Source organism: Rhinichthys klamathensis, unplaced genomic scaffold (assembly GCF_029890125.1).
Source record: "Rhinichthys klamathensis goyatoka isolate OS25496 unplaced genomic scaffold, OSU_Roscu_1.1 h1tg000053l_1, whole genome shotgun sequence".
NCBI classification, from domain to species: Eukaryota; Metazoa; Chordata; class Actinopteri; order Cypriniformes; family Leuciscidae; genus Rhinichthys; species Rhinichthys klamathensis.
This window is the reverse complement of record NW_026606598.1, coordinates 2,884,651-2,909,199: the sequence shown is the minus strand read 5'-3', so window position 1 is coordinate 2,909,199 and position 24,549 is coordinate 2,884,651. Positions and strand designations below refer to the sequence as shown.

Genomic DNA, 24,549 nt, shown 5'->3' with positions numbered 1-24,549 from the left:
GGTTAAAACAGTGTTATTTGCATTAGATTAAAAGCATCTACTTATCAGCAAAAACCCTACAGTCTTTTGAATCCTACCGTATTCAAACTTTCCACTCTATGAGCGGAAGGTCAGTACATGGCACTGAATTTGTGGCAGCAAATTCATGTTAATATATAAATAAATAATTTAGAGGATGAATTACCTTTTCAATATTCACAGAATATGTGGTGCATAATGGCTGAAGATGTCTCTGCACGCTTGGCAGACGAAGTGTAGGCAAGGATGGTGGCAGGGCACATTCAGTTTTTTTCAAGTGCCTAAATTGATTTCGGTGTGGAGTTTCTTGGGCAGCAGCCAGTGGCTAATGCAGTATCATCCTGCCACTCCCTGTCTCAGATGCAGACACATAAAGAGAAATGGACATTTGTGCTGAATATGAAACACAGAGATCCTTCTGTTTACAAGATGCTAAGGCAAAACTATCCGAATCAAGAGTGCATACATACATGCACGCATAGCAGGGAATATATGTCTATACATAAATACTCCAAACTTCAAACCATGTTTTATTTGCCATACACAAGATTTTACAGAAAAATTTGATCAAAATCTTTCAGAAATGTATCATGTCGTCGCCACCAATAAGCATCTCTGATGCCTTCGAATGACTTTGCTAAACTTTATAGAAAGCCTCTTTAATCAGAATTCAACCTGTCTGGTAATCCAGCCTGTTCTCACGTAAATGCGTCTCTATAGCACGCATTGTGTATTATCGTGCAATTTATACGCGAAAATGAGTTTTTACGTGCATATGATACGCAGTTTTCGCGTGCATTTGATACGCAGTTCATTTGCGTGTAATACACACGCACCCCACACCACTAATTCTACCCAAACGTATAATACACACGCACCCCACACGACTACTAAACCTATCCTAACCAACCCATGCGTATCCTCTGCACGTAAAAACAAATTTTCGCGTATAAATTACACGATAAACACACTGCGTGCTATAGAGACGCATTTAGTGTGATCGGGTTGGGTAATCACACTAATAATCACATTAAAAGGGCTATATGTGAGAATTTTCATGTATTAATCGCTTTTTGTATAGCCAATGTGTGAATAACTTGTACCGAAACTTAAAAAACATGACCTCCCCCGACTTCCTTGTCGATAAAAGCCTGAAAAATGATTTTTATGTAAAAGACTCGGGCTGCGTCTGAAATCGCATACTTCCCTACTATATAGTTTGTGAAAATACAGTGCACCAACAGAGTAGTATATCCGAATACATATAGTATTCGAAAAACAGAAGGCAAAAAATCTCCGGATGACCGGCGAGATTCTGAAGTGCGCATTCGATGGACACTTTACTATCCCATGAGGCCACGGGAGAGGATTTATGAATGGAGGTGAAGCGACGTAACTGAGGCTGGTAGGTCACATGATAATGACAACATGGCAGATGTAGTACGTCCAGATTACATTCGACTATTGAGATCTCTGACTTTTGATGGCAGACTTTGCTATCTTAGCCAATTTCAACACAGTTTGAGTCACTAATCTCCCTCAATTGAATGAATCCAATCTGATTTCTGATTCTGAATATTCTGTTTACATAAGCCCTAATGTGCATGCGTATTACCCCGTCACCACATTCTGAACCGGAGAAAGGCACTGTGATAATGTCCCCGGAGCATATATGTCAAAAGAGCTTTTTAGCAAATATATAGTAAATATTCAGTCTCTTCCAATGACGTGAGGGGTAAGACGTGAGAAGTAAATAAACATACTCACATTTTTAAGATGTAAAATGTATGTTAACATATGCATCTGTGCAAGGTATTTTTGAATCTGACTGAGAAAGTCGGATTCAAGCATTTACATAATACATTTTTTTCTTTAGATTGGATTATTTCAGGTCTAGACCACCCCTTTCAATCCAATCGAAATTTCATTTGGATCGAGCCCAATTAGATTTATTGAGGTGCTTTCAGTCAGACTGAGCAATCAATCTGATGCCTAAGAGTTTATTTCGATGCACGTAAATGTAGCTATTATCGAGATCTCTTCTGAAAGTCTAGAGGAGACGCATTTGAGATTATTAGGTTTCTCAGGGAAAAAACATCGGAGAAACAGGAGACTGCGGCAATGTCAAATATAACTGCCTGAGAAAAACTTCTTAGATACTGAAGATACTAAAGATGAGATACCGAGGAGCTCTTATTTGTGATTTTTCTGTCCCATGAGGTGGAAAAAATCAAGACTTTTCTTTTAACTGATTTGATTTAGATCCACAAAGGCCGTAAATTACGACTGCTGTTGTCTGTGTGTGGCGCTGAACTGGTCTCAGGTTGACGTCACAGTCTGGCACCTTTCTGAGATCATTTTTTTATTCTTAGACATGAAATGATAAATAATTTAGCCATGGTCTCACGGCCAAACACGTCTCCCAACACTATATCAGACAAAACCACACATCATACATATAAAGTTTGTCATCAGACAGCTCAGGTAAACAGCTTCTCTTAAACACAGTCACCTGACAAACAGCGTCCTCAGTTCCCCTTCTGTCACCCATCACACATGAAAACATGTACTGTGTGGTGTCAAATCCAATTACGCATCTCTGCCGCATGTCTATAAAGCTGGAATGTTTTTCTTGTGCGTTGAACCAATAAGCTGGTGGACGGTCCAGAGCGTCTCTGCAGTGACTGGTCAAAAGTGATCAGGAGGGTGGAGTGGGATGCTTAGAAGGAGGGATTTGTGTTGTTTAGGACAGCCCCCCCGTCCCAAGTCAGCCATACCCCCTTTAATCGTTTTAGCGTGTTAGAGAGTGTGCAGCTTCACTCCTGAGACAAACTTGTGTGGATGGAGCAAGACATCTTTCTCCGTCCATCCCTCACATACCAAGTCAGACTGACTTTGCTATCATTCACCGACTCTTTATTTTGTCCTTGTATCTGGAGTGACGGACTGAGAGGAAAAAAGAAGCAGGTTGTTTAGACTCGGAGGAAGAGAGTGAGGCTGCCCGAAACAGGACATCACCAGAAACCAGATCAAGATCCAGCGGAGACAGCCATCATGTGTGACTGTTTTCACCTGGCATTTCCCAACTGGCATGCGTCAGCCACGGGTGGGCATCCCTCTTTATTTTGCTCTGTCTCTTTAGCTTTTCTTCTCTCTCTCGCTCTGTCTCATTCTGCCTGCTCTGTGCTATTTTTATCTCCGCACTCAGCACCTCTGGTGGCAGGACAATATAATGTTGCAGTTGGACTATGCATGTGTGTGTTACTGAGACACTAGTGCTGAGCTTGTTTACAAGCATCACTGCATTTCTCTGCTGAGATGACGCTGCACTGTGTGTGATCTGGGTGTGTCTGCAGTAAAGGGGGCGTGGCTATGTGGCCGTGGGTGTGTCAACAGAGTTATGCAGTATTTTATCAACAGCATCTGCAGTGTGTTTGTTTACAATATTGAGCATGATTTCAGTGCGTTTAAGAATTGCTGAATTTGGATTGTGTTCTTTACGAGGGCGTACGAAAGCTTGAGGTCTTATTTTTGTGTATTTTTACAGTAAAATTGGACAATTTATTTTAAAAAGGTGCGCAGTTTTATTTCAATGTATATATATATATAGGCCTATATATATATATACTATATGTGTGTGTGTGTATATATATATATATATATATATATATACACACACACACACACACACACATACAGTATATTTATATTTAAATTCATAATAAGAAAATTATAATGCATACATTTATAATAAATAAACAAATACTTTTTATAAAATATAATTATATACATTAATGTATATAATTACATAAATTATATAAGTATATACAATTGTAAAATAGGGAGCATTTACACACACACACAAATATTATACAATCTTTTATTCTTAGTAAAGGATTTTATATATTTTATTTATTTTTAGAATTGTATATACTTATATAATATATAATTATATTTAATAAAATTATATGTATAATATATATATATATATATATTTATTTATTTAATTATTAATATATATATATATATATATATATATACACACACACATTTATATATATAATAAAATAAAATAAAATTAGATACATCATATAGGTATAAACTATTCTAAAATAAATAGAATATATCAAATTCACGAGTAATCAGGGAGCCATCATACACACACACACACATTGTGGTGTCTTGGACTTAGGAGAGATTTTGGCATATGTATATCTTATTATGTACCTTTTTTGTCTAATGTTTTAACTCTCTTTGGTTGTGTCATTCTATGTTACAGTAACGGCTCCTTTTGGCTTCGTTACAAAGACTTTGAAATCCAATTAGCCTGTTAACCAAACCGCTCAGTCATTTGGTCAACATGTCCTGTCCAGTTCAACTAGCAACTAGTTTTTTTCTTTGACCTTCAGTTGAACTTCAAGCTATGGAAACATACAAACAGACACTTAAAGTATAACCTAAATGAGACGACAGCTATATTTTAGTGATCTTACAGAGTTCAATGAGCAACCAATACATCTCACAATTCAACAGCTGCACGATAGCTTAATTGCTATATATAACCAAGAATGTTTTTGTGCTCTGGTTTTATACAGATATGATTTTGCAATGTTTCATTCTAGAGCTTTTGCATGATGTTGAAAGTTTGTGAGATTGCATTAACACACACTCTGTGCTATCTGAGAAAATGATTGAATTACAATCACACTAAGATGAGTACATAGCAAGGATATCATGTCAGTATACTTAAAAGGTAAATTATTCTATACAGCTGTACTTAGGTAACATTATTTTGTCAAAATTTAGTTTTCACCCAAATAAAGTCTGTCCTGTGACAGATGGGTTTGGCTCTATGCTTAGATTCTCAAAGTGTGAAAATTGATATAAGATAAATCAAAATTCAATCAAAAAACTAATGTTTTGACTGTACATATTGAATTAGTGCATTAATTGGCCAGCATGCACAATGTAAAAAGAATGGGCAATGCTATAATAACCTGTTTGGTTAACTGTTGGTTACCTTATAAAGTGAAACAAACATCTATATTTAACAAGACTTTACATACTAAATTTAGTTATTAGGAATTTTAAAGTAAAAAAAAAAGCACTTTTATAGAGAAGCTCTACAAACATTAGTGGATAAGCAGTCCATAAAATACGTATATGCACTGGAGTCCACTCCTAAAATAAGTAATAACTATCAGCATCTCACTAATGTCCTCCCGCTAATGAATAAATGATGAGTTTGAGAGTGTTCGCATTTTTCGTGGTTTGTGTGATCGGCTGAACATTGAAATTGAACATGAACAAAATAAATTGAGAGAAGGTTTTGTATATCTGAACTGATAATATGAGTATATAATCATGACCTTGTGTTTTTTTTGTTGTTTTTTTTCATATTGTGAGATATTTATCGGGAAAGTTCATTCAAAAAAGAAAATTCTGTCATCATTTATTCAACTTCATGCCATTCCAAACCTGTATGATTCAAGATATTTTGTAAGTTAATATGTTCCATTCAGCATTGACTTTCATTGTATGGAGGAAAAAACTTGAAAATGTCTTATTATTTATTAAACATACAGGTTTGTAATGACATGACGGTGAGTAAGATTTGGGAAGATGACAGAATTTATTTCTGGAAGAACTCTATCTTTAATCCATCAATTCTAAAGCCATTATCTCATTGGCACATAAATGTATCAATTAATGTTCCTGATTGATTGGAAACATGAGGTTAACTGGTCCCATGTTCTCTTAATATGGAAGAAAATCCAATTCTGTTTTCAGTTTATTTTCCCTCTCCGGCCCTAAAATTCAATTATATTTTGAATACAAACAAGTCTTTCCCACTTGACTGAAAGAGGCTTGTGTAGGATGTTATGAGCGTAAGCCAGAATTGATGTTCCTTCTCCCTGTAACTTGCTGAGAAGCTAATTAACCATATTAGTGAGCCGAAGGAGCAGAGCTCTGGGCCCATATGGCCACAGGAGCAGAAAACAACCTCTAATGCCTGTAATCTTGGTCATGGGTGATGTGCAAACATACAGGATCAGTAGTTGGGAAAGTCCATGCTTGTACTAATCTTGTTGTAATTTGAATACTACATGCATTCACAATACTACAGTTAAGGAGGTCTGTAAAAGGTTTGGACCTTTGGACTTAATATTGCATTTTTAAATGATTAATCATGCATATAATAAGTACATTACTATACTAAATACTTAACCTAAATATGAAAATTCATTATTTACTCACCTGTTGCTCCAAACCTGTCTGTTATTATTACGGTGAAACATAAGAGAATTTTTCGAGAAATTTCATGCAGCTCTTTTCCATACAACCACATTTCACAGCGACCATCTCTATCATGCTCAAAAGGTTCTATGGAAGCTTGTTACGTCACAGAATAAAAAAAAAAAAATACAATTCTGACTTTATAACTCGCAATAGGGAATTTACATCTTGCAATTCTTACTTGAAAACTCGCAATTGCAGGTTTATATCTCACAATTCTGAGAAAAAAGTCAGAAACTCGTAATAAACATGCAATTCTGACTTTATCTCTCATCCCAAGGCGTCATATAGGCTACTGACGCTTTTGCCAAAGTGTCTATATCCAACGCACATGGCACCCTTTAGTGTCAATATGAGACGCAGATATATGGTGCCTCCTAGTGGTCTAACCCTAACACTACCCCAGACCTAAACCTACCCATAACCGAAGCGTGTTAATTGACGCTAAAGGGTGCCATGTGCGTCGGATGTAGACGGTTTGGCAAAAGCGTCGGTATATGACCCCTTGGGATGAGAATGCGTTGGATATTATGGTCAAATTGTGATATAAAGTCTGAATTCTGAAAAATGAAGTCGAAATTCCGAGAAATAAAGAATTTTCAAATTCCCGCAATTTTAAAGGGATAGTTCACCCAAAAATGAAAATTCTGTCAGTAATTACTCACCCTCATGTTGTTCCAACCCCGTAAGACTTTCGTTCATCTTCGGAACACAAATTAAGATATTTTTGATGAAATCTGAGAGCTGGCTCACTCCCTCATAGGCCGCTAGGTAATTGCACACTGAAGAAAAGTTGAATAAAGTTGTTATTTTTGTTGTTTTTCGCGCACAAAAATTCTCGTCGCTTGATAAACTTAAGGTTGAGCCACTTGTACTATTTTAACGATGTCTTTACTAACTTTTCTGGGCCGGCAGATGCAATTACCTAGCAGCCTATGAGGGAGTGAGCCAGCTCTCAGATTTCATCAAAAAAATCTTAATTTGTGTTCCGAAGATGAACGAAAGCCTTACGGGGTTGGAACAACATGAGGGTGAGTAATTACTGACAGAATTTTCATTTTTGAGTGAACTAAAACTCGCAGATGGGAATTTACATATTTTCCTTATCTTTATCAGTAGTATTACAGGAGTTCCTATATTCATACAAATCACATACTGTTAAATAGTTTGGCTTGGTTACTTGCATAAAACACATTCTTATCACTTTTAGAGCAGCACCCAATGAGCAAATGTTTGATTAGGGAGTAACTACGTTATGAATTTGCTAACTTTGAATTTCTTAAACAATTCAATCCAACAGCACTCATGTCCAGATCAGTTAAAGACAAATAAATATGGTTCAAATATTTATTGAGAGAGAGAGAGGCATACTGTCATTATGAGATTGACAGCTTGCTTCTCATTGTGTAAACTGATCCATTCTTTAAGCTCTTATTGTTTATTTATTCATTGTGTGACTAAAAGCACAGTACAATATCCCTAAACTGCACAAGATCTTGTCTTCACTCTGCATTCACATCCCACTGTACACTAATGTAATAACTATGTCCTTCAACTCAAATTTAAACAAAAAAAAAACATTCATCGGAGAACAGAGGGACATAAACACCCTCATTGCGATTCTTTACTTAGAAAAAACACTTAAAATCTCAAGACCTCACATTTGTGAACGTGTGCAAGCAGTGCAACACATTCACATGTTTGTTCTTCAGCACAATAGCATTAGCAGGAGCTTGAACCACAGCCCTGTTGTGTCATACCTTTAAAAAAAAAGGCAGGGCCCTTCATCTTCTCTACTTAAACTATACCCAGAGACGGTTCTGTCCATTCTTGCTGCGCACTAGGTGAATTACTATCTGGAATATAGTAAAACATATATTCCTCCAAGTAAACCACAGATCAGGTAGGTACAAACCTAATATTATTAACCTTTAATGCTTACCTGGAGAGGCATTTGTCAGAGTCATTAAAATGCAGCAAACATGATATTTTAGAAATACAAAGCATTATAATTATTAATTTTTTTAGATTTAATTTAGCCAGACAAGGCTATTTTGATGTTGGCACATGGATTATTCTTAGTGTTTGTACGTCAAGATATCTCAGTAACATAAAAAAGGCAATAAGGTGTGATTAGTACAGTATGTTACCTGAACCTTCAGTCACAAGCTTAAACTGATTTCACAACACCAACAGCAGAGCTCACATATTTATTTGTAATCCAAATGGAACTGAAGCATAAGAACCCAGGAATGATTTCAACACATTTTGGTGTTGATTTGCATTTTAAATAACTTACATTATACATACTGTATGTATTGTATTCATAATTGTTACATACAGTACCACTGAATATCAACATTTGTGAGATTAAGTCTGCGGAAACAGTTTTGAGGTTAGGGTTAGTGAAAATAGTGATCTATTTAATTTGAATTATGTTGAATATCAAAGTTTTTTTGTGTTTATTTGTTAATGAGGGATTTGTGGACACATTCATGTTTTTAGATTTGTGGAGTAAAATTGATAACTTCTATTCTTAGAATTGGCACAGAAGGCCCCAAGTGCCATGTTGTTACTAGTGTTATTATTTTTAAATTTAATAATTATTGTAATCAACTGGGTCATTATTCAGTATTTCCATGAATTAGATGTACATTTCAGACATCTTTTATTTCATTAAAATCTATAGATTAGTTGAGTGAAATCATTAAATTTGCATTCAAAGTGTTGCTATTATGAAATATCTTGGTAAGACTTTGTTATGTTTATGTTACATGTAGTTTCTATAGTAATTACTATAAATTCTGCATAATTGCATCATGCAACTAACCCTAAACCAAACATAAACCTAATCCTAACCCCATAAATGTAGTTAATTAATATTATTCAGTACTTAAATGTATGTAACAAGGACGCCTTAAAGTGTAACCTATATCTTCAATTACCGGTAAATCATGGGCAATTAAGTAAGTAAATATTCATATGCCTGTATAAGTCATAGTATAATTCTACTTTTCAGATAAATCTCTTTTACTGGGATTCTGCTTTGTCTGTCATCGGTTATTCAATTATTATCAGCTAAAATAAAATAGTTTATTTAGTATTTTACATTAATGGCATCTTACCCCTCTTTTAATATTTTGTGCTATATAACTTCAAAATAAGCAAATGTTTTTTTCTTCCTATAATAACTCATTATAATAACTAAATAACCCTGCACATGCTAAACTTATATCTATGTTACAATTTAACAGTAAATTGCCAATCCTACCCAACCTGACACATGTGGGGAGGCTGAAAACAGTCAGGGAAAAAGAACACAAAAGATATAAGGCCTATTGTTTAAGATAGTTCCATTCACTGAGTTGGTTTTGGGCAGATATTATAAAGCTGAAACAGAACAAAACATCTTAAGCCTGTTTAACTACAATAGCAGCAAGAATAAAAACTTTGTTGAAACTTGTTGATCTGCACCATGACATATCGAACATCAAAACCACAGCTATGTATGTCGTTCATCTGCTTGTTCATCATATGTTAAACCAAAACCTCACTTAAATGCAATCATCCCTGATCTCTCCTATACACATCGGTTTACTTAAACCATTGGTTTTTGCCAATATCATTGATTGGACGAACACAGTGTGTGACCTGTTTAACTAATGGCTTCTCTTGTTTGGCATATCACTTGGGCTTATTTTTTTCTCACTTTACCATTCGGTTATTATGAAAGGCAGTGCTAAGCAGAGTAGGGTGCTTTACCTGGTTAAACACAGGGTTTAAAGAGCCTAATTGTGGTTGATAACAATTTAATAAAACTTAAAGGCGTAATTTTGTTTGTAATTTTTTAGATAAGGGTGTGTTATGTATAACCTGTCAATGTTGGCATCTGCCTACTGACAGAATGACAGTTTAAAACCATTGATTTGGATTGTTCACAAAGCCTTTGACATCAACAAAAGATATGGGAAGATTTTTCTCCTCCCTTTAATAAGTCTATTAATTAACTGCGCATAGTTGGTAATTTGCATTTAGAATTTTTTCCCCATCTGTTTATACATGGGTGCATTCCCAAGTTTAGTGTCTGATTATTAGAAACTGTGAAAAGATATGAACAATCTGCTAGTGTAATCATACTATTCATGTGCTACATGGCATACATGCACATACATAAATCTCCAGTGTGCTTTAATGCCATCTAGACCTGATGCCTGGATAAGTGCTTGTTGGAAAGTGCAGGTTAATGGCCTGCGCAGAGTGAGACTCATGGATAATGTTTATGTACCAAAACGATCCTTTTATTTTAAGTGCATTGTGTTATGGGAAACTGGAAATGAATGCCTTTCTCAGAAGAAAGGAGGTCATGAGAGTATTCTTGCTTCTGGTATAAGCAATATTTAAACGGTCTATTGTATAATATTGTTAAACACATACAATTTTTTTTTCTTCATGCCGTAAAATTATGTTATTTTTAAAATTGTATTTAATCATTTATTTTCTAACAATACCACATTTGCAGATATTTAGAACAATATTAGTTTCACTGCTCTTTTATTGGATCTATTGAAGTCCATGTTTCTATGTTGTCCTTATTGCTGGCAGTGTAAGCCAACCCCTTCAGATCAATAGAGTGCCTCACTTTACAGGAAGCAACAGAAGCAAGTAGACTATCTGGATCCTGTGGGAATATCTACCAGGAAATCTTGCATACAAAAATCTTGCTTTAGATTTGCCTTGCAATTCTGCAGATACAAAAGTTTTGGTCCATCAAATAAATCCCTCATTGACTCTCCAATCAGTAAAAACTGATTATGACCAGCAGGCTTTTGGCATTAAGGATGAATTCTTTAAATTTCAGTCATGTGTGCAGAAGCATAACAAGTGCTTATTCTGCATTTTTCATCACAACAGGTGAAGGGCGAAGGCTGAAGGGACCAGAACCAGACACAGATGATGATTTAGTGAGTATCACTCAAGTACAGCAGATTCAGCAAACATACACGTGTTATTTTATCTAACTGGTTGATTGTTTGAACAATCTTTAATTGGTATCTTTGATGTAGCATACATGTGAGGAGCCTGAAGTTTTAGAGGAGGAAAGACCTCGTCCTCAGGGTTCCTCTCCTGTTGAGGAATTCCCCACCACAGAAAAATACGAAAAACAGGTGACTGCTATTTTACACAACACCCTTATCTTTTATACTATGTATGATGATAACCCAAATTCAGAATTTCCTAATGCTGTATCTGATCTAACTATTGCACTATATAAAAGATTACATGCTAACTATTTTGCCAGGCTGAAGGTGACTTCTATGACTCACCCACCAAGAGTTCCAAAAAAAGCAAAAGGATTGGTTTTGGCTCACTGTTTGACAAGCGTTCCTCTGCCAAGATGAATCAAACAGAGGTCAGACATGCCTAAATTTCTCTCTTGTGAAGAATACAGCTGATTAGAAATGCGAAAAATGAAAATTATGAACAGATTTCTGAATGACTTTGCCTTTTGTTTCAGGACATGCAAAACGATCAGTCAGAAATAGTGAAAACTGAAAAAGAAGTCTGTGCTGAGGGTTTGGTTGTAAGTGGAGGGGGAAAGGATGGCATCTTCATCAAGGAAGTAAAGCCAGAGTCACCTGCCTCAAAGAATCTAAGTGTGAAAGAAGGTGAGATGCCATATAGCACATTACAGATAATTTCTGAGGCTAGAATACAGCTAATTTTGTTTTTCCTCCATCTTTTCACTTGCATCCTATGTTTGTGTCCTTCCATCTGGCCTTTCAGGTGATCAGATTCTTAGTGCTACAGTATACTTTGATAATGTGTCATATGAGGACGCCCTCCAGATTCTTGAGCATGCTCAACCATATAAAGTGGCATTCTGTCTAAAACGCAAACCACCTCCAAGAACCCAGGAAGATGCTGAGACAATGAGGCCAGATATAACCATTGTAATTATCATACTGTCCATTATATTCAATTACAGAATACTGCAAAGCTTCTTTAGAGATGTCAATGATCATTGCTTTATCAATGTTTACAGGGTGAGGAGGCTGAACGAGAAGAGGAAGGAGGAGGACCAGAAATGAGAGGTCGAAGAAAGATAAAAAAACAACATGATCGCATCTCTTGGCCCAAATTCCCCACCTTCAGCAAAGGTCGCAGGGCAAATTTTAAGAGATCTCACAGCACATCAGAAGCAGAAGAACAGAGAAAATTAGAGATAAGTCCTCCAACAAGTGACACAGAATCTCCCATTAAGTCTCCATTAAAATCACCAGATGAAAAAGAGAAGAAAAAGACACACAAGATGAAACTTAAGATGAAGATGGCAGACTGTAGGAGCAAGTCTGTTGAAGAAATCCAAGAAAATGAAGAGGTACCAACAACAGACAATATGGAGGTCTTGGACAACCAAATTATTATGAATATAGCCGTAGAGCAAGTGCCAGGGATTAATGTGTTAGAGAGTCCTAAAATCTTGAATGAAGCTGAAAATACTGACTCAGCTAAGACAAGGAATGAATATACATTCCCGACTTTGCCAGCGACTGAATCGCTACATGAGGTTAAGCTCATCAGTTTGGACACTACTTTAAAGACTACTGATATTACAGTTGCTCTTGGAGAGGATGACAAAGAAAGGAGAGAGAGATCAGAACTGAAGGAGTGCATTCCAGGAAAGGATAAATATGAGACAGAAACAGAGAGCCAATTAAAATCCTCCACAAGTGGGATGCGAACTTCGGATACATCACCATTCGACAATATTATGGACAGTCCTAATGTAATATCACAAATTGAAGCAGTTGGACATCAAGTTGATTCTGATAGCAAACCAATAAATAAAGAGATTGCAGAGAAGACCCAAAAGTCAGGAGAAATGGACATGGATATAACTAAAGTTGATGTTTCTCTTGACATGCCAGATGTAGGACCAATAAGCAAATCACCAAGAATTGGTATCGACAAGGAAAAGAAAGAAAGAAACATCCTAGAAACAGAAAGTTATGGGATTCGAACCAGGGGACCAATGGCAGACATAGCCGCATCAAAGAGCCCTTTTGCATCATCAGACACTTTCACTTTTGAGATTCAAACAAAACAAGATGTGTCCTTAACGGTCATGGACACAAAGAAACCAATCACGTCAACACCAGTTATATCCCAGCCAAAATCACATGCTCTGGAAGTGGACAAAAGTGGGAAGAGTACTAAGGTTGCTGACACCGAAGTAATAAAAAAAGCAAATTTGGAATCAGATTTTAAACTACCTAAGATGGATCTCTCTGGATTCAACCACGAAGACTCAATAACTATAAGGCAAAGAGACCCCAACAAAGTGCCTCTCCTTAAACGAGAGGAAATTGAGATTCCTGGCATGGAGGACAAAGGATCAAAAACTAAGTTTAAGTCTCCTAGAATTAAAGAACAAAAAATTGAGAAGATAATAAATATCTCAAAAGCAGAGAAACGCCAAGCAGTGTTTAATGTTCAGGATGTAAAGGAAGCAGTATCAAAATTCCCTGCCTTTAAATTACCTGAGAGAGACATCACAGGAGTCCTTGTACAAAGAGAGATCACAATAAAATCAGACAAGACTGGCATGACACCTAAAGGATCCCCTAGTAAACTTTCGAGCATTAGCACAGAAATAAGCATTAAGTTACCTGACACAATGGATAAAGAAGAACAGAGACTTTCTCCTGTTGCTACAAAGGATCAAGGCATCTTATTACCTAAAAGTGAACAATTTCATCTTTATGAAACAAGTGTAACCGAGAGCAAAACAGACCAAACAAAAATCAAGCCAACAGACCACAAACCCAAATCTGGCAAAATGTTAGTGAGGGATACGACAGGTACTTCCCCAGATGTAAAATTCAAACTTCCAAAGCGTGAAGACATTGAAATACCCGGAATGGAAGCCATTGAACAATCAGTTCAATTGCTAAAAATCAAAGTAGCCAAAGATACAGACACACAAGATGAGGCTGTGAAAGACTATACTGATACTGATATCAAAGCTGACAGAAAAGGACATGAAAAGAAATCAAAGAAAGCAAAGATATCTATGCCTAGTTTTGGGATCAAGACACCTGACATTCGCTTCCCAGGTATCACGATTGAATTACCAAAAAAGGATACATCATCTAAAAGTGATCGTGATGCAATCAAGGAGATGAAAACTGAAGCAAAAATATCTATTGATGAAGACCATGTAGCCATCAAAAAATCTTCTGAAGAAGCAACATTCGAAAAATCTCAAAAAGGTGAAAGTTGTGCACTTGACCATGAAACTAAACAAGCATATGATATAGAGGGTGATCAAATGCACCATCATGATGTTTGCACTGGCATTAAGGAAACCTCAAAACAAGACGTTGAAGGAGAACCAAAGGTTGAAATCAAAAGCAAAAGCAAAGACACAGATTCCTCTCCACATAAAAAGAAGATGCCTAAATTCAAAATGCCCAAAATTGGAGGGAAATCAATGAAAGGAACAACTGAAGTCACTACAAAAGAGGATGCTACAGTGGAAGAAGATTACATAATAGAGATTGCATTAAATTCTGAGAAAAGAACATCTGAGACTGATCCCAAAGCATATAGTTCAGAAACAGACACAAATTTGAATAAATTAAAAATGCCAAGCATAGATGTTTCTGTTCCAAAAATAAAAATCCCCAAGACAGAGGGAAAATCAAAGCAGGAGGAAACTGCGCTCTCGACACCTGAAAGGGTTGGGAAAGTTGACAAGAAGGTTGAGGCTGCAGAGGATACTCGAGAAGAGAGTGGATTTAGACTGATCAATTTTGGTGTCTCATTGCCAAAAGAGAAAACAGAAGAAGCTGGGTTGTTACCAGAGGAATCTAAAAAATCTATCATAAAGGTTAGTGGAAAAACTGAAGTGGAGCCATCTGAACTACCACAAGGTGAAATAAAAGAAACAGAGTCTAAAATGAAGAAAAGGAAAATATCATTTCCCAAATTTGGATTCTCTAAATCAGAGACAAAAGTATCTGATGCTGACATAACTCTTCCAACTGCACAGGGCTCTTCACAAGGTGCAGATGAGATAGAACTAGATGTTGAAAGTAAGACCACAGACGTTGAAGCTGAGTTCAAGGATTCAACAGATTCTCACACAAAATTTAGACTTCCCACAATTAAACTTCCCAAATTTGGAGTTTCATTTCCAAAGACAACCGATGTTGGGGCTGATATTCAAATGCCTGAAGTCATCACAGATGAAACTACAAAGGATGTTAAATTGCCAGAAGCTAAATTATCTGTAGAATCTACAGCTCTATCTGACAAAAAAGGCCTGAAGATGACTCTCAGTGCATCCAAACCTGAAGTTGACTTGTCTCTACCTGAGGGAAAAACAGAAATCAAAGGTATTTGTATTCCAAAAGTTGATGATTTTCAGAAAAAAGAAATAAAATCATCTAAAGATATTTCATTTTCTAAACCAGAGGTTGATCCTAGTCTGAATGACCATGATATCGAAGAATTTCCAGCTGTTGAGTTTTCAAAACCAGACATCAAAGCTGCAGACATTGATGTCAGTCTTCCGCAGGTTGATTTATCCATTCCAGAAGTTTCTTCGGATTTAAAAGAGATGGAAATGAATTTCACAGTTTCAAAGGATGATGCAGAACATAAAGATCTAACAACTGCTGGTACACCAGTAAAGTTTAAATTCCCCTCTATCAACTTACCAAAATTTGGTGGGAAATCATCCAAGGTAGTGAAAGACATGCCCTTTGTAGATATAGATATTGAAGAATCTGATGTAAGCCTTCCAGAAACACAAATAAGCATGGAACTCAAAGATGGTGCCCCATCAGGTGATGTCAAGGATTATTTTGTGACTACAGAAGGTCAATGTGTTAGTGTAGACAAGGAGGTTACAGTTACACTGCCAGAATATGGCATTAGCCTTCCGAAGGTTGAAGCCTGTAAGCCAGCCGATAGTATTGACAAAGAAGAATCAATTATAGACACCAAAAAATTAAATGCAGAGTCTGACCAGGCTGAGAAAGGTCCAAGATCTCCAACAAAAAGTACACTTCCCACAATTCAATTTGGTGTCTTATTTCCAAAACCAACAGATGCAGTCTTTGACAATCAAATGCATGAAGTCACCACAGATGAACCCACCATGGAAATAAAAGTGCCAGAAGCCAAACTGACTGGAGAACTGCCATCATTAACTGAAATGAAAACCCCACAAATTATTTCCAGTGTTTCAAAACCTGAAGTGGATGTATCTACACCAGAGGTAGAAAAGGGTTTTGATGCACAGAAAAAAGAAAAGATATTGTCTCCAAACCATGCATTTTCTAAACCAGAGGTTAACGTGAGCCTTGTAGGTCATGGTCTTGATCAAGAAGCAACTATAGAAGATTCGAAAGTGCAAGCCGAGAAACTTGAGATGGGAGTCAAAGTTCCTTCAGGAACAGTAGATGTAGTCATCCCAGAGGGTAAAGAAAAAGAAAAACTTAAAAAACGTAAAATTTCGTTTCCAAAATTTGGCTTTTCCAAATCTGACACTAAGATCCCTGATGCTAACACCAGTCTTCAAAAAGAAGGAGTATCTGTGCCAGACACTGAGATCAAAGAGACTGAGGTGACGATTCCTGCTCCAGAGGTTGAAGTCCAGTTGAAAAACAAAAGTGCTTCTCCATCTGGTTCTCCATCTAAATTCAAGCTTCCAACAATTTCTCTCCCTAAATATGACATTTCTATTTCAAAGACTGCAGAAGAATCTATTGCAAAAGCTGGTGGTGATGCACAGTCAGAAATAAAGGCAACATCAACAGTTGCATCACAAGATAAAGATATAGAACCATCAAAATCAATTTTTGAAACCCTACCGGTAGATGCTGAAATTAAGATTCAAGACACCGATCATGAAGGTCAAGGGAGTAGATTTATGATGCCCAAATTTGAATTTTCATTTCCAAAGCTAAAGGGACCAGAATTTAAAAAGGGCGCACCAGAGGCTACACTGAAACATGACATTGAGAGTGCTGAGGGAAAAGCAGACATACCCGAGGCTTCTTTGAAAATGGAGGTAATGATGAAAAAGCCAAAAGAGCCAAGCTCAGAGCATGCATTTTCTAAACAAGAGATTAAAGATCCAGAGAGTCATGTTGAGAGAGGGGATCTACCATCTATGGCAGTTGGTGAAGTGGATGTGAATCTTGAGTCTGACTTAAGAGATGATTCAACCACTGGAGGGTCACCATTCAAATTCAAACTTCCTTCTTTCAAGCTACCCAAATTCGGAAGTTCATCTTCCAAAGTAAAATCTGAAATAACAGATTTGAGGGGGGAGGAAATTACTTTGGAGGCTGAAGATATATTTACATCAGTAGAAGTGTCAGATGTAAAAATTGACTTTAATGTGCCCAGTCAAGAGCTGAAGAAACCCTCAATAAGTGTTGATCAGCCAAAGCTAGATACTGGAGATCAATACACCCTGTCACTTACAGAGGCCATAACATCAAAGGCAGAAGTTGATATTTCTTTACCAGAGACAAAACCCAGGGAACTGTCAGCTGGAGCTGAAGTACCACAAGCTAAAACAGAAAGCAAAAAAGATCAAGAAGTTGATTTAAAAGACCCAGGTATAAAAATGAAAAGAACAGGCTTTTCATTTCCTAAATTCGGATTTTCCAAACCCGATATCAAGACCCCAGAGACTGATGTCAAGCTTGCACAAGTTGTTACATCTGAACCAGAAGGTGATGTGAAAATAAAAGAACAAAGTATGAACATCACAGTGTTAAATTTTGAGGCTCAGCAAAAAGATACGACAACTTTTGGTGCCACAACAACATTTAAACTCCCCTCAATCAACATCCCAAAGACTGGAGGACAAGCTATGAAGGAAGAGAAATCTATGCCAGATGTAGGTATAGCTGTTAAAGAACCTGAAATGAGCGGTCCATATACACAAATAAAAATACCATCAGCTGATATAAAGGGACCTCATCTAGCCACAGAGGGTCAATCTGTAAGTGTGGACTTAAAGGTTGAAAATGCTGAACTTGGAGGACTTGGGGGAGAGCTGAAGATGCCAAAGTTGGGTATTGACCTTCCTAAAGTAAAAGGGTTTGATTTAAGTGCATCAAAGACAGAGGAAATAGCTGAAGTACAGGAAATCGATCTTAAAAAAACAGAGATAAAAACCGAGGGGAAAATTCACCCACCAGAACATGATTTTAAAGGCCTAGATGTACAGATAAAGACATTACCTGAATTTGGGGTTTCAAAAGCAGAAATAAAAGCCCCTGAGGTTGATGTAAGTATCCAAAAAACTGATATCCCCATATCAGAAGGCAGTATGGGCCTAGAAGAAGCAAAAACGGACATTGAAGTGTCAATGGAGCCTGATCAAAAGGGTTCAACATTTTTTGGATCTCCAACCAAGTTTAGACTCCCTTCTTTCAGCTTCCCGAAATTTGGTGTTAAATCACAAAAAGGAGCATTAGACATTAATGTAACTGATTCAGAACTAGAGGAAACAAATATAAAAAGTGATATTTCTAAACCTGACGTCAAACTAAAAGTACAGCCACCCAAAAATGAATCTGAAGTTGAAAAGAGTGCAGACATGCCTGAGGTTGATTCCAAAGGACTGCAAGTAAAAGCGAAGAGACCAAGTTTTTCATTTCCTAAGTTTGGATTTTCCAAACCAAACACTGCAACTCCAGAAGTTGATGTCAGTGTAGAAAAAGTTGAAGTATCCATACCAGAGGGTAATGTACCTGTAAAAGAACAAATAACAGAAGTTACATTTCCAGGAAGGGAAGCTGAACAGAAAGATCTAACAATTGTTAGTTCCCCAACCAAATATAAACTGACAGAAGTTAACCTGCCAAAATTTGGAGTCAAAACTTCAAAAGGTACAGTAAGTTTACCATCAGCAGATAAGGACATTAAAGGAATAGAAATTACTGGTCATGAACCTGACATCAAGGTGTCAGGAAAAATACCAAAAATTGAAAGAGAGGCAGATATACATGCCACAATAAGAGAAACTGATGTTCATCTAGCAGAAGGTAAGGTAATACTACCCCAACCTGATGTTGACGTTCAAGACATATCCATTGAAGGCGAGGCAGATATACCTGAAGTTGACTTGAAAGGGCTTGATGTGAAATTGAAGAAGTCAAGCTTTTCACTTCCAAAATTTGGTTTTTCAAAGCCAGATATTAAGGGGCATGATGTTGATTATGCCAGTCAACCAAAGGCAAATATGTCTATGCAAGAGGGCAACATACCTTCTAAAGACCAAGATGCAGAAATTACCTTCACTGATGAAATGAAAAAACAAGAAGATCCAACTCATACAAAATTTAACCTTCCCTCAATCAACCTCCCAAAGTTTGGAATCAAATATCCAAAGTCCACATCTGACATACCAGCAGCTGAAATAGATTTCAAAAAACCTGAAATCAGTTTCTCTGAAACAATAGAGGTACAAACCACTGACACAGAAACAAACATTGATATTAAGGTGCCTACTGTTAATGTGGACATTAAGGTCAAAGAGATGGACATTGATGGGACAGGGAGTAAGTTCAAGCTGCCAAAATTTGGAATTGGTATGCCAAATGTAAAGGAGATAGAGATGGAGGGTAAAGAGATAAACAAAGAGACCGGCTTGCTATGTGAAGAAAAAGTTAATGTACAACAGCCTGATGTTGCAATTCAAAATGTGACCATTGAGGGGGAAACAGATAAAGTTGAAGTTGATTCCAAAGGGCTGAAAGTAAAACTTCCCAAATTGGGATTTTCAAAACAAGATCTTAAGGCTCCTGAAGTTGATGTGAGTCTAGCCAAACCTGACATGGGCACATCACTGGGAAATGTTGATTTTTCAGAGCAATCTGTGGATATTAAATTACCAGAAGAACAACCTGATTTGAAAAAAGACACTTTTAGCTCTCCAACGAGATTTAAACTTCCAACAATCAATTTCCCCAAATTTGGAACCAAAACATCAAAGGACACAGTGGACATTCCTACGGCAAATATGGACATCGATGAAGTTAGCCTTCCCGATAAGACGTTTAACATGTCAGGAGAAGTAGCAAGTGTTGACATGAAAGAGCCAACAGAAAATGTTGAAGATCCATCTATTGAGATGAACATTAAAAGCAAATTTAAGCTTCCAAAATTTGGTATTGCTCTCCCAACAACAAAAGGTCCTGACAGTGACCAAGGGCTCAAGAAACCTATGACAAAAACAGAAGTGAAAATGTCAGGAGATATACCAACTACAGACAAGAAAGAGCTAAAGTTACCCAAAGGAATAGTGGAAGTGGATATGCAAGCCAGTGAAATGACAACAGACATTTTACTACAGGGCACTGCAGAAATGGGAGAAAGTGAGAGAGATGGCAAAACTGAAATAACAAGTCCACAATTTGGCTCTCCAACAAAATTCAAACTCCCAGAAATAAAATTACCCAAATTTGGATTTTCCGCTCCGAAGGTCACTAGTGATGCACCTGATTCTGACATCAAGGAAATTAAAGGTAGTTCAGTGGATTATGAGATAAAGACATCAAATGTGGACCAATCAGATGACATCAAATGCAAAACTGCAGAGATTGAAACCCCATCTATTGATATGACCATAAAAGCAAAAGAGATTAATCAAGAGGGACAGGAAACTAAATTTAAACTTCCAAAATTTGGGATTTCATTACCCAAAGTAAAAGGTCCTGAGGTGATAGTAACTGCAAAAGAAGTAAAAACAGGAACACCTGAAATTGGGATCACTGAACCAGAAATTAAAATTGCAGCAGATGATGCAAGTCTCCCAAAAGTAGCCATGGCTTTAGAGGGAAGTTCCAGCCTTGAAAAAACAGAGGTAGAGACAGAGTTGAAAGATGATACCATTGTTGTTTCAGGTTCTCCAAGTAAATTCAAAATGCCTGCTTTTAAAATGCCAAGATTTGGAAGAACATCTGATGCAAAAGGAAAAGAAGCAGAAGTAGATGTTCCAGACACTAAAACTGATTTAAATATTAAAGACAAGCCTTTACAAGTAGAAGTCTCCAAAGATATACACAGAGAGGGTGAAATTAAAGAAACCACCGAACAGCCTCCAGAGGTTGTTGTAAAAAAAATGGAGGGTGACAAAGGCTCCCCGAGTAAATTCAAACTTCCTACTATGAAAATGCCAAAGTTTAGCATTTCAAGAACAAAATCTCAGGATGGAGAAGATGACACAACCATAAATGCTAATGCCCCAGACACTAAAACACAACCAAAAGATGATTCACAAGGGCCTGGAAAGTCACCCAGATTTACAATGCCTAGACTTGAGGATGTTCTCAGTGGCTTTGAGGTTGAATTTAACGTTCCAACAATAGAGGAAATAGAAGAACAAATGGACAAACCATCTGTCAAGCAAGAACAGGAGGCTGGAGAAAACGTCCTCAACGTCACAGAACACAAGGAACACAAGGACAAAGGAGCACAGGAGAAATCAAAGTTTAAATTTAAATTTCCAAAATTAGGATTCAGCCAGTCCTCAGATGAAAGTGATAAGTTAGTCGACGCCAAAATTGAAGAAAGTGAAAAACATCTGGAGGCTTCAGTGGATCAGAAATCAGCTGTTAGCAAAGAACAAGCAAAAACTGAAAAAGGAAGCTGGTTCAAGTTCTCATTTTCTTCTCCAACTAAAACTACAAAATCTGACGAGAAGGAACAAATAATCCAACCACCTGAACAGGCCGAGAAGTCTGATGATGTAGAGAAAGAATCCAGCAAGGCACACGAGGAACCAGAGAAGAGCTTGTTCAGCGAGGCTGTGGAGGACAACATCAGCCCAACATTATCCCTAAGGTCATCTGAAGCTTTTGCAGATATAAGTTCCACAGTAACTGAACATGTTGGCCTGTCACAGACCTCTCCTACAAAAGTTAAAGTGAAATATGCTGAACCAACTGCCACTATTGGGGTCAAAGATGTACAAACTAATGTTGTAACTTCCACAGCCAGATGTGAAATGATATCAATGGAGCCTCACCACCAGCCAGAAAAAGTCAACATCCCATTCTCATCAGATATGTCCTCCGCCTCAGTGGACACTCTGAAACAGATGTCAGGGGAAATTCATGTCATCACATCGAACATTCAAGCTATACCAGACACACAGCAAGCTGCAATCTTTACTAATTTAGACGCCCATGGAATTCACACCTCACCATTACAAGTAACACTAGGCTTAGACTCGGTGTTGACAGTAGAGGAAACCAGAGTGCAAAGTGGGAAGCAAACATTGGTGGAAAAGCATGTTGTGAAAGAAACATTACATGATGATAACGAGACAATAATTGTGACACAGAGAACACGTGTATTTGAAGGAGACTCTGCAGAACCCATTTGTGATGATACGGCTTCCTCGATTCGTAGGCTGAGAGACACGGTACACACTGAAAAAATGAGGTTTTTTGACAGTGTAGCAACAACTGAAGAGGTCACAATAGTGAGCTATGAAACATCTCTAAGACATATGGATTCCTCTACAGATGAGAATGAGGGGAAATGAACATGATATATGGCTGAGTTTATTTTATGCTTTTGAATGTATGTTTCGGTGTTCTCTTATATAATCATACAAGCCAGCTGAATTGTAATGCTAATTGAGTAAAATTACACTTACTTATGAACATATCACAGAGTATTGTTTAGCTAGAGAAGATTTTAAGCTTAAAAGTCTTAAGACAAAACAACTATATCCACTGGATGAATTACAGTATGTATGTACGATGAATAATAGAAAAAAAATATTGTATTATAATTTGATGTGTGGGTTATCAGTGCACTTTACTGTAAAACTGTTCTCTTGGGGAAATTGTTTACAGTGCAAACTCAGTAATATTCAAGCAAACAACATTTAAATAGATATATTCACAAATAAAATTAATTATAAAGTTGGTGTGGCTTTTAAAGAATGTTGACAGTATCACATATTGAGGCATTTGTTTCTTTGAGGTTATCTATTTTGAGAAAACTATAAAATTGCATATAAAATCTGTTTCTGCAGCCTTGACAATAAATGAAAACAACTATGTAAATGTTTTATTTGTCTATTCATTATCTGTGTTAGCTTATGACAAAAGCATTTGATGGAATCAATAGATTTGCAAAATATACTGTACAATGCACATTTTCAGAATACAATAATTTTCTCAATAAGCAATGACTTTTCATTTAACATGATTTGTCAAATTAATCAAATGAATGTTGTAAGAGAAACACTTAAACTAGTCACTGCAAAAGAAATAAAAAAGTGACAATATGTTCCACGTCTCTGATTTAGTGTGTGAACACTAAAAATAAAAATACACAAAAAAAATATTTGAGCAGACTGAGAGAGATCACCTTGCCTTTACCATTTTTGATAGCAAATGTTGATCCCTAGTATCACTATTTTAAAATATAATAATACAATAATATAGCCTACGATCAATATTAGTGTAAAGCCAAGAAACAGAGTTGGATTAATGCACAGAGACAAGTAAAAAAGGCTGATACAAACATCTGTTGACATTTAGAATAATATCGCAGCCAACTTTCTCATGAACTTTCTAAAGGATAAAGCCAACTACGGTGGCAAGTTCTGTAGTTACAACCCAATTCAATGGAACATGCGACTCTAGTTGGCTAAAGATACTTTTAAGGAAACGCAACCCAGGTTTATTGTCTGATAATCAGACAATAATCAGCCTATATTATAATCCTAAACAGGGCCAGATCAACACAATCATTGAGACTTTGCCACCTCCTAGGGCACCGTCACTCGGGGAAGCTGCAGATTTACCAATTTTACTATTGTATGTGTTAAATAAACTAGTGTTTCATGTACTCCAAACTGTACCCCGTACCCAAAGCAAAAATAACTTTTGTCTGAAAACCTTTCATCTTTCATTCTGTATCATGCTCTGTAAGATATCGGCAGTTGCATCAACATTAGGTATTAAAAAAATATATTTTGAATTTGAATTTGAATTAAAAAAACAACAACAGATTAAAGGGTTAAACAGCCTAAGGGTAAAAAACAATGACTGCCTACTCTATTGCCACTGCGTGATATACAGTATGTTCTCCTGTTGAGGCGATGCCCTGAAATTAAATTTGTGTGCATTCTTGTGGTTGCTTAGATATTGGAATTGCACCAGCATTTGGTCTTTTCTACTT

The 24,549-nt window shown here is 36.8% G+C and overlaps 1 protein-coding gene across 1 annotated transcript; it reads left to right on the top strand.

Moving 5' to 3' along the window:
- The first annotated feature begins 2,809 nt into the window (after positions 1-2,809).
- Positions 2,810-23,652, top strand: LOC130083153 (protein AHNAK2). The gene is made up of 7 exons (XM_056248177.1): positions 2,810-3,124; positions 11,227-11,277; positions 11,383-11,480; positions 11,615-11,725; positions 11,831-11,981; positions 12,100-12,266; positions 12,359-23,652. Exons 1-7 carry the CDS (start codon positions 3,073-3,075, stop codon positions 22,895-22,897), a joined length of 11,169 nt encoding a protein of 3,722 aa, XP_056104152.1. The 5' UTR covers positions 2,810-3,072; the 3' UTR covers positions 22,898-23,652.
- Positions 23,653-24,549: the final 897 nt, after the last annotated feature.

Excerpts from the sequence above, each read along its gene's own strand:
- LOC130083153 (XM_056248177.1), top strand. The coding sequence starts at position 3,073 with ATGTGTGACTGTTTTCACCTGGCATTTCCCAACTGGCATGCGTCAGCC. Across the intron at positions 11,278-11,382 it reads AGACACAGATGATGATTTAG|CATGTGAGGAGCCTGAAGTT; the intron begins TGAGTATCACTC and ends TGATGTAGCATA. Across the intron at positions 11,982-12,099 it reads GAATCTAAGTGTGAAAGAAG|GTGATCAGATTCTTAGTGCT; the intron begins GTGAGATGCCAT and ends CTGGCCTTTCAG.